The sequence below is a fragment of the Plasmodium fragile genome (assembly GCF_000956335.1).
Source record: "Plasmodium fragile strain nilgiri unplaced genomic scaffold supercont1.56, whole genome shotgun sequence".
Lineage (NCBI taxonomy): Eukaryota > Apicomplexa > Aconoidasida > Haemosporida > Plasmodiidae > Plasmodium > Plasmodium fragile.
In genome coordinates, this window is record NW_012192636.1 from 2,937 (window position 1) to 13,782 (window position 10,846).

The window sequence follows — 10,846 nt, forward strand, 5'->3', positions numbered from 1 at the left end:
TTTTTTTTTTTTTTTTTTTTTTTTTTTTACTCATCCCCGCACGTCTCCCACAACGTCATTTTGTCCGCTTCTCTATAGCACACCGCGGGGAAAAATATACCAAGTAAAAAAGAAAGAAAAAAGGGGGAGACGGCCACCTCAATAGGCACGGCCTACTAATCCCTTCACCCAATAATGGTTTCACTTTTTTTCCATTTCTCACGGCTTCGTTTGAATGAAGTTAAGGCTAACGGGGGGAAGTCCCCTCAGAGGAGTTATGTGGGGCAAAAAAAAAAAAAAAAAAACGTTGTGCTGATATAGAAGAAGTGTGAATAGGCGTGGGGAGCAAAAAAAAAAAAAATGTGCGTCCCCCGGTTGGGACAAATGAAAAGGGGTAATTTGACGGAAGCGATAACCGCTACGCGATAACCGCTAATTGCTACGCGATGATCGCTCCCCACCTCAGAGGCCGCCCTGCTCCAGGAACGAGTCCGCTACCTTGAGGAACCCCGCAATGTTGGCGCCTGCGACAAGGTCAGACTCGCCCAAGTAAAGTCTAGACGCGCTGTCGCACTGCTCGTAAATGCTCCTCATGATTGCCTGCAGCTTTTTATCTGCCTCCTCTGCGGTCCACTGCAACCGCATAGAGTTCTGGCTCATCTCAAGTCCGCTCACAGCTACCCCACCAGCATTGGCAGCTTTCGCTGGGCAAATCACAACCCCGCTCTTCTTCAATAAGCGCATGGCCTCAATATGGGTAGGCATATTTGCCCCCTCGACTACCATTCTACATTGGTTCTTTATTAACAGGTCAGCATCTTTTTCATGTATCTCGTTCTGCGTGGCACAGGGAAATGCTAAATCACATGGGACCTCCCAGGGTTTCCCTTTCTCAACGTACTTGCATGTAGAAGACCAATTTGCATAATCCTTGAGTCTTCCCCTCTTCACATTTTTTAACTCCATCACATAAGCTAGCTGTTCTTTCGTAAAACCACTGGGTTCAAAAATGTACCCATCACTATCACTCATGGTTAAAACAGTTGCTCCTTGTTCCAGAAGCTTCTCCACTAAGTACTGAGCGACATTGCCACTTCCACTAACAACACACCGCTTACCTCTTAAATCTTCATTTATTTTTGCTAATGCATTTTTTACAAAATAGACAGCGCCATATCCCGTAGCCTCCGACCTGATGTTACTTCCACCCCACTTCACATTCTTCCCTGTTAACACTCCTTCAAAAGCATTACTTAACTTTTTATACTGACCAAACATGTACCCAATCTCTCTCCCCCCAACTCCAATATCTCCTGCAGGCACATCTGTATTGGGGCCAATGTACTTGAACAAATTTGCCATGAAGGATTTACAAAAGGAAAGAATCTCATTTGCAGACTTCCCTTTGGGGTCAAAATCGGAACCACCTTTCCCACCACCCATAGGTAACGTTGTTAAGCTATTCTTAAATATTTGCTCGAACCCTAAAAATTTCATAATACTTAAATTTACACTAGGGTGGAAACGCAGACCTCCTTTGTATGGTCCTAGCACTGAACTGTATTGAACTCGGAACCCACGATTCATCCTGTGCTCTCCTCTGTCATCTACCCATGGAACTCTAAATTGTATTACTCTCTCTGGCTCAGCAATATTCTCTAACACACCCAGGTACACACTGTTTCTTTTGAATAATGGTTTGAGGGACACTAGCACTTCTTCGAATGCTTGAAGAAACTCTGGCTCCTCTTTGTTTCTTCCTTTAACTCTCTCGCGCAGCAGGTCCATTTTGTCCTCCAGCGAACCGCTCGCATTGTACCCGTAGTTGTGCACACTGCTTCGCACCTTCGCGCGCCCTGCCAGGGGGGGGGGAGCAGCCATTCGTGATGAAGTGACGAAGTGATGAAGTGACGAAGTGATGAAGTGACGAAGTGACGAAGTGACGAGGTGACGAAGCGAGGAAGTGAACAAAATCGCTGACCACGCCATGATGTAAATGTGGACATCGAGTGATGTAGCCACGAATACACAAACACGCACTTACCTCTTCCGTGGGCATGGGCCCCCTTAGCAACCTCCGTGGTGATAAAACCTTACAAAAAAAAAAAAAAAAAAAAAAAAAAAAAGACAAATGGGTGAGTGGGCACATGGGAGCAACTCCAACCTAGGTACACACAACACACGTCAATCTGTGTGCACTAGTGAGGGGGGCGGGAAACAACACCATCCCCGCTGTGTAACACATGAGTGTCACCACCAGCTGCGCTTCTTTCCCCCACGTGGAAAACAAAGAATCGCACGAGATGGGGCAGAGTGGCGACAAGGATGATGGTGGGGGTGCTACCTGACGTGACATGCTTCAGGTGGTTGGTCTTCGAAAGTCCATGAGCCCCAGAAATGATGGCAAAAAGGGCCACGACAGAGAGGGATAAAATCATGGTGATGGGGATACAACACTTTCCTTTTGTGTTTCTCTTCGTCCCTTCAGCGACACCACGTCCAGCCTTCACTCTTCTTCCTTCGTTAACTCTCGCTGTTACATCTAACCCTCGCACATCCACATGCGGAGAAAAAAAAAAAACGCTACCTATATAAAACACACTTTGCTTTCCACCTGAGGGGAGGAGGGGGAAGCTCAGATTGCCTTCCTCCAAAACGCCGCTCTGTCGTGAGAGGTTCAACTTCCTGTGTGACTTCGAGCCTCACCCCGTCACTCCCTCGCCGTGTATCGCGAATTGTAGAGGTGTGTTGCGAGGATGACGCGTCGCGTTCGTGCAGCTCAATCGGTTTACACGGTTTACACGCTTCACGCGGTTCACACAATTCACGCCGTTCATGTAGGTTGGTTAAGCTCGTAGAACCCGTTGCGCTCCTTTTTTTTTTCCACCCTTTTTTTTAATTATTTTTACACGCCCCTCTCTATCTCTTTATTATTTTTTTCTCCCTTTTAAGATATTATCAACCATCGTGCGTGTGCAGTGATTAGAGGGGTTCCCCCGTATACCCACCTCATTCACACAGCCGCTCACACAGCGTTTTCTCCCCCACCACGGGTGACGTAAAAAAAAAAAAAAAAAAAAAAAAAAGGAACATGTGCCTCATGACGATCTGCTGCACCGAGGCAGCGTGCAAGTAATTAATAATTGTGTCCCTCTCGGACATGTAGAGCGGTGAAAAAAAAAAAAAAAAGTCCCAATCATTTAAGCGTTCTTTAAGTTTCTTTCCGCCACAGCTGTGCAAGCTTTACAAGCCGCCTTGTAGCTGATTTTTTTTTTTTTTTTTTTCTCTGTCATTTAGTTCGCCTGGTCAGGTGTAGTTGCTATTGTCACCCCTAACCAGTAGCGAAGTAGGATCACGCCGACCTAACGCTTTCCCTTTTTTATACTAAAGTACTGCGTTATTTTGTTCGTCTTTTTGTGTGGCTGTGCACGCACGACGCTGGGACAGGTGCCGCCATGCGCATGAACAGGGTCTAAGTGCTCGAAGGCGTACCCGGAAAAAAGCGGAGTTTCAATTAAATACAGTGGCAAAAAGGAAGCATACTGCTCTGATGAAGAACACCAGCTGAGAAGAGGTATGGTAGGTTCGCCTGAAAAACATATGGGTATTTTTTTCCTTTCCCTTTTTCCTTCTAACTTTGCCTTGGTCAAGAAGGTACAGTTAACTGCTATGTGGTCACTGAGCCTAGGGGACGTGTAGATGAAGCCGATGTAACTTCGCAGCTTAAATTGGAAGTGGTAAATGTCTTCTTCCTCTTCGCTTACCGATTCGTCCTCCATGGGGGTCCTACCCGTTTTTCTTCGCAACCGATTGAAGTAGTTGGCATAGGAGCAGTTGTTCTCCGGGGAATTCACCCACAGGTAGCGTCGCTGCTCCGCGTCTACCCCTTTATGCGTGACGTCGGCATCGTCCCTGTTTGTCCCCTTGCCGGGGGAACCATCAGCTACCCCACCCAACAACCCTCTAAGCTCGTCTGTCACAAGAACTGGAGATGCGTACAAGTGCGAGTGCCCCTTGATCAGACGAGCATACAAAATGAAATCCACAAAAATATAATCGATTCGAGAACCCTCATTGGTCATGCGATGCTGTTTATACGTGTCCCAGCAAGTGAACTTGCCATTCAGGAAAGGATATAAAAAGGAAAACGCATCTACCATTTTGTCTTCACAAATAAGGTTCTTCAAAAAATTGGTGCAACACTCAGGGGAGGAAGAATACCCAATGGCATTTGCCAAGTTTAATAAATCCTCCTTCGAAAAAAACGTTCCTAACGCCACAAAGAGATCATTTAAATGCTTTAAGTAGAGAGTGTTGGCCTTCTTCACATTATACCTTCCCTCCATGCAACTCTTGAACGAATACCTACCGAGGATCCTTCTGCACGCTCCATGGGTACTGATCTTCTTCAAATTATACTTTACGTTGTTGTCCCCTCGCCGCAGGAGGTAGTCCTCTACAGGGGGAATTTCCTTGTTCATGAAGTGAGTGCAAATGTCTTCATTTTCCTTGGCGAAGGAATCGTACATGTCACGCTCCTCGTGGGGGCTGTGATGGGTCTCCTCTGCCTTGTCCCCACCTTCGGCGTGTCCATCGTCTACGTGTCCACATGCCATGTCTGCACCGCCCCCGTCCATCTCTTCTCCCTGGAGGAAGAAGAAAAAGTCGTTCGGGTACACCCCCGCGTACTTGTCCTCCACGAACACCGGGTCCAACGAAAAAAAAAAAAAAATTTCTTCCATGGAAGCAAAGCTCCCCCCAACCCTTTTCACTTCCCCCTTAAAATTTAAGTACAATTTAAACGACTCGCCATTTTCTCCCTTATGCTTCTTAATTACAAAATTGTCTCTCTTGCTCAGAGTCTCCATGATGAGTGGTATCTGCTTGCACACCCTCTCTTTCAGCTCCTGTCGTATGCTCACCTTGTTTATTTTTTTTTGCAGCTCATTCAAATTTATTACATTGCTCATGTAGTACACATCTCTGTTCCGGAAGGATATGTTGAGGTCTCCCACGAGGATGATTGGCAGACCCGTCGTTATTCTCAACTCAAGCAGCTTGCTTCGAACGGCATGGAGAAACCTCATTTTGTAATCGAGGCGGTTGTAATTGCACCCAGAGTAGGGGGCGTATACATTCACGAGGACGAACTGCTTGTGGACTGTGATGAGTACTCTTCCTTCAGTGAATAGGTCGCTCACTTGGCGCGGTGCCTGGCCGCCCCGCCCACCGCTAACTTCGCCGTTAACCTGGCCGCTCCCCCCTGGCAGCGCGTAAAAGGACACGGAAGAGTTGTCCCTCGGGAAGCGCCTCGAGACCAGCAGGTCCTCCTCAGAAAAGCCATCCATGGAAAAAAAAAAGTTTCGAAAGGGATCACTACAGCAACAAATTATTTTAGCCTTATGACCCACATAAGTAGCAAGCCCAGAGTACCCTTTCTTCTTCATCTTCTCTCCCCCCATCTTCTTACAACACGTCCAGTAGGTTTCATACTCATTTGAATATGCGTCTAACAAGCTAAATTCATTTTCAATGATCGAGTTGTTCGTTTTAGTTTCCTGCACACATAGAATGTCAATTTTGAGTTTTCTTAAAAATTGGGCCACTGTACCTTCTCTCTGCTTTATTAACTCACAACTCTTCTTCCACCCATTTACATTCCAGCTAGCTATTTGCAGACTTTCCATAGCTGGGGAGAGAAGTCCATAGTGCAGGTGAGCGGTGCCCTTGCGCTCGTTTTGAAGGGGCAAAATTGGGCAAAGTGATCCTCATACAAAAGTGTAACTCGCATGGTATTGCTTCAGCGTACACGTGTGTGTGGGGGGGGAGTTATTATTAAGTGACACAATAACAGCTTAGATCGTCCCGTCATGTGCGCTCTCCACTAGGTGGCTTTTCATTCCCCCCATAATTTGCACCTGTGGAATGCGGACGGGGCACCTTCCCTCCATGCTGTAGAAACGTTTGTCCCACTCCATCCCGCACTTGGTAGAAATTTGAAAAGGGGCACACCAGGAGTGCTGCATGTAGGCAAAAAGTGTATGTGCATATGTATACATATATATATATGTGCTCCTTTTTTTTTTTTTTTTTTACTGGTAATAAGGCCAAATGGGGGAAAATACAAAAGGAAAACAAAATTAGTGGTGATCACTCGCAAAGGAGAAAATGTGAAGCACAAGATTTAACCACGTCCCAACTCTCTCCCAATTGCAGATAAACAAAACTGGGAGAATTACCATGTCGATGGCAAGAGGGGGGATTAAAGGCAGCCTTCCCTAGGGCTCGAAAAATTCTAAATACTAATGAAAGAGGGGGAAATAATCGCACGGAACGCAAAGGGTGCAAATTGCAGCAGATAGAGAGGGTACACCCGTTCGTTACACGGCCCTCCGGCGCCGCATTCGGTAGAGCACCACGGCATTGTTGAGGAAATCTCGAAAGGACACAATAATGTGCGACACCCTACTCGATATATGGATCAGCTCGGAAAAGTCCTTACACCCAGCGAACAACTTGGCATCCATTTTGATGGCCACGAACCCGACGTTGGGGATAGTGGTCTGTGCTTGTGAGCTGCACCGAGGTGGGCGACAAGGATCGGGTGCAGCAGGCAAGTTGGCACCGCCACCGTCGTCAGCTTCACCCCCATCAGCATCCCCGCTTCTCCCCCTGCACGGATCATAATTGCGACTGTCCCCTTCGTCTCCCACCTCGTAGACAAACAACTCGGAGGGCACCAGATGAGCTGGAAAATCAGCATAAAAGGAAAAGTCCAAATGGCCATGTAAATCCATCGACTTTGTTGTGGCGTGAATATTTTTGCACACCCCTAGGACAATACAGCGGTCATGCATATCAACATAGTGCACAGATAAAATCACCAAAACGTAATCATTTTTCTTCAGCAAATATATAACTTCATTACGTCTAATTATGAATTTAGTGAAAGAATTTTCCTGTACATGTGTTTTGGACAGAAAAAAGTGCATGCAAGGACCACACTGTAAAGCTTCTCGTATTTTGGACAAGTGGCTAGCCACCAGTAACATCTTCTCTGGAGTCCTTGGTACTTCAAATAACTCAATTTGTAAGTCATAACCAAATTCCTCCTTCTCTAATAAGTGTGTGTGTATTTTTAAATTCTGTTCATCGTGATAACAGCTCAGAAAATATTGCATGGTGTGCTCATTCCATATATGCTCAAAATGGCTATGTGCCACGTATATTTGCACAGAGTCTAGGACGTTGTAATTGTCTCCTTTGTGCATATCCTCCACTTCGTTATCTGTTAAATATTCTTCGTCCAACAACCTTTCTGTTAAATTTGCTTCCTTCTCTAGTGTTACCTTCGAGTGTGCTTCTACTTTGTAAATAATGTCATCAGCGTCGTAGATATACTTGGTCAGTACGTACCTATTAGTTTCTCTGTCCGCCAGCTTGTCGTCCACGTAGCAAGCGCTTGGGATGGAGGGCACCCCTTCCCTCAGCAGCTGGTGTATACTCTCGAATAGCACCTTGTTGTTTGATAGGTACAAGTTCGACTCGCACTCCAATTCTTTTATTTTTCTGTACAGCCGTTCGCACATGTTGGGTTTGTGTTCATCGAGGGGGGTAGGGCATGGAAACAGGGTGATGTCGTTACGTCCTCATTAGCAACTCTTCTGTTAACTTCTCCCTAATATGCTCACGTGCAAATGTTGAGGAACTTCCTTTTTTTTTCTTTTATCTTTTTTGTACCCTCACGGGGAGCTGCCAAATTGGGTTTAAAAGGGAGAAATGCGTTGGAAAATTGTTTAAAAAAAAAAAACAAAATTAGCTAGCCAGAAAAAAAAAAAAAAAGAATTAGCTAGCCAGAAGAAAAAAAAAAAGAATTAGCTAGCCAGGAAAAAAAAAAAAAAAAAACATATGCACATTTGCACACACACACATGAGAGGCTATGCCAACTGCAATCCCATTAACAAATAGGGACAAAATTCCCCCTTCTGTGCCATTATCTACCCCGCTTGGCCGCCCATCTACAAAAAATTAAAAACAAACAAACAAATGGAAACACCAAACCGAGTGGAGGGGAAAATGTTCCACCTTATGGGACAGCTTGGACAAAAGGGGGAGCACACGCATTCCTCAGTAGGGGGGTATACGGAGAATAACGTGCAGAAAATTATCAAATTGGGAAAAGTTGGCAACGAGCCAGTAGAGGGGTGTTTTCAGCGGAATTTGAATCCCGTTGATTATTACGAACATGTAGGGACTGAAAATTAAGTAATCGTCTTCGACAAAATAAAAAATGTTTTCCCCATCGGGGGGCGCACTTGGCACTGCTGCTACATTTGCTGATACCGATCCTGCCGCTGTTGAGCGTTCTTTTATTTTCCTAAAGAAGGAAGGGAACTCCTCGTGCAGAAAGTCTCCTAACGTGTAGGCAACAAAACTGTCAACTGTATTTTCGGTCCATTCTGACGGCACAATTTTGAACAGAGGGCATTTGGTCAACACATGATTATATGGGGGTCCATAAATGTGTATAATTATGGGCACTTCTTTAACCACATATTCGTTCTTCATAAGGGTACACACGGAATTGTTCTCCCCGCTGCTGGCGACACTGTGCCCCTTTTGCTGTACCTGCGCACACTTGGCGTTAAAGTAATCCACGAAACGGACCATATTATAATCAATGTGCTCCCTATACAAGGCACAAATACTTTCGATGTCAAATCGTTTCAAATTTTGAAGTAACTCGTTTTCCACTTGCTGCGGCAACATTTGAAGTACCCTGTTATTTTTGTTAAACACGTAGTTGGCCTTTTTAAGCTGACTGATCAAGCATTCCTCAAAGTCGTGAAATCCCCTGTACAGAGGTATGCAGCTGTTGTAGGGCAACAGGTTGATATTTCCGTCGTAATTCACTTTCGTTCCTCCTCCTCTTCCGAAATGCGCATTGTAGTCTTCTTCATCTTTGAAGTGGACAACCAACCTCCATGGGACGTTCCTATCCGCTATGCTTAAAAATTGCTGATCGTACCAATCATTATTTATTTGTTTGTTCATTCGCATGTGATAGTGTTTAACGCGGGGCTCTTCTTCGTTTGTTTTGTTTCCTTCCCCATCGGTCTTGTCTTCATCCCCTCCACATGATTTCCCCCCAGTGAGGGAACCCTTTATTGCATCATTCAACGGAACTTTGCTTGAGGATTTTTCCCCCTCTATCTCCTCCTTCTCATTTTGACCAAGTAAATCATTTATTCCATTTGAAGTAACCTCTAAAACGCTAACATGGTCAGGAAATAATTCTCCACTGGAGCATTTCTTCCAATTTGTTTCCTCCTCTTCTAACCTTGGCACACTCCAATCATCCCCTTCCACATCGCAGTATATATCGAACAGTACCCCTATGGGGAGTCTCCAATCGAGTATGATCCTCTCCTGGGGTGGTTTGTCAATCTCGGTTCCCTCTGTGAAGGTTTTCAAATTGGGGTCTTTTCCACAGGAGGGGGAAATTTCAGATGAACTCCCATTAATAATGGGACACGTTATGGGAGAAGTTTCATCGTGTTGTGTCCCATTTGGGTGAACAGATAAAGAGGTGCCTCTTCTTTTTCTCCTCCCTTGAATGCATTCAAAGTACATCCCAAATTTGTTACCATAAAAGGGAATAACAAACGAGCCAAAATACTCAATACATTTAGGAACTATGTTGGATAGGTACATGTACCTATGGACATGCAGAAGGTAATTGGATGGAGAGGCAAGTGATGGGGAGTCTTTTTCACTCAGAATGAGACATAATACCAATCCGCTAGCTTCGATGTTTTTATTAATTTCGTTTACATTTGGCCTTTCCAAAAGGGGGACTACTCCGTTGTCCTTCTGCATGTTGCACAATCTATTTTTTTTTTTTTTTTTTTTTTTTTTTTTTTTGGCTAGCTACTACGTTTTTTCTTCCACTTCATCCTCGCCTCACCTGTCTGTTCATCCTCACGCGAGTAACAAATGGGTTATCTCTTGTAGGTTATTGTTTGCTACTGTTGATGGGGTTTAAAAAAAAAGGGACACACGACACAAGCAAAAAAAAAGGAGAGGGATGGGACTACCCCCTTTTTTTTGTTATAGCTACACACGAGCTGGGCTTTTCCACACCGACGTTTCATCAACCTGAATAAAAGAGGGGCATCCCTAAATGGAGTGCCCCCAATTTAGACCGAATTCACTCTTCTGTCATACTGCAGAGGAGCATATAACAGTGTACCTCCCCCAACCCGGTGGGAGGAATGGAAAAAAGGTGGGCTGATCAAGCAAAATAAAAATGGGTCACTTCGACACGAGCCCCGCGGAAGGTACCAAGGTACACCAGAACGGGTAGCTTTCATGTGCCTCTTCGCATAAAATTGCAAAAAACAAAAAAAAAAAAAAAAAAAAAACGGACTGCTTGCATTTTCCTCTGTGCCTGATTGATGGTTAATTTCGTCGGCACAGGGATTATGTTTGGGCAATCACACTTAGGTGGGAGGGGCAAAGTGCGCCACAGCTTGGTCGGTTTTGCCTCTGCGCATCCCGAGTGCAACAATATTGTGAGGTGTAAACACGGCAACATTGCACGCTCAGAAAAATTTTACCTGAACTGCGCAGGTAAAAGTTGCCTTCATTTTTTTTTTTTTTTTTTTCCCCTTTTTTATGTTAACCCAATTTCTACATAAGGCACTTTGCCATTTTTTTGTGCATCCGTCAAGGAGGGATGATCTGGTGATGGCTCATCCTGAACGGTCGTTTTCCCGATTGAGCACCTCGCGTTGTAATGTTGAATGGCCTTATGTAAATTTTGTGGGGCGGCCCTTTTTTTTTTTTTTTTTTTTTTTTTTTTTT

The 10,846-nt window shown here is 44.9% G+C and overlaps 4 protein-coding genes across 4 annotated transcripts; all 4 read right to left on the reverse strand.

The window, feature by feature from the left end:
• Positions 1-441: 441 nt before the first annotated feature.
• AK88_04189 (uncharacterized protein) lies at positions 442-2,417 on the reverse strand (the record flags this gene model as incomplete). Its single annotated transcript, XM_012481799.1, has 3 exons — positions 442-1,835; positions 2,024-2,071; positions 2,324-2,417. 3 exons carry the CDS (start codon positions 2,415-2,417, stop codon positions 442-444), a joined length of 1,536 nt encoding a protein of 511 aa, XP_012337222.1.
• A 924-nt stretch (positions 2,418-3,341) lies between these two features.
• On the reverse strand, positions 3,342-5,666 carry AK88_04190 (uncharacterized protein; the record flags this gene model as incomplete). Its single annotated transcript, XM_012481800.1, has 1 exon — positions 3,342-5,666. One exon carries the CDS (start codon positions 5,664-5,666, stop codon positions 3,342-3,344), a length of 2,325 nt encoding a protein of 774 aa, XP_012337223.1.
• Positions 5,667-6,359: 693 nt separating this feature from the next.
• On the reverse strand, positions 6,360-7,568 carry AK88_04191 (uncharacterized protein; the record flags this gene model as incomplete). Its single annotated transcript, XM_012481801.1, has 1 exon — positions 6,360-7,568. The coding sequence occupies one exon, from the start codon at positions 7,566-7,568 to the stop codon at positions 6,360-6,362; it is 1,209 nt and encodes a 402-aa protein (XP_012337224.1).
• A 539-nt stretch (positions 7,569-8,107) lies between these two features.
• AK88_04192 (uncharacterized protein) lies at positions 8,108-9,859 on the reverse strand (the record flags this gene model as incomplete). The annotated part of the gene is made up of 1 exon (XM_012481802.1): positions 8,108-9,859. The coding sequence occupies one exon, from the start codon at positions 9,857-9,859 to the stop codon at positions 8,108-8,110; it is 1,752 nt and encodes a 583-aa protein (XP_012337225.1).
• Positions 9,860-10,846: the final 987 nt, after the last annotated feature.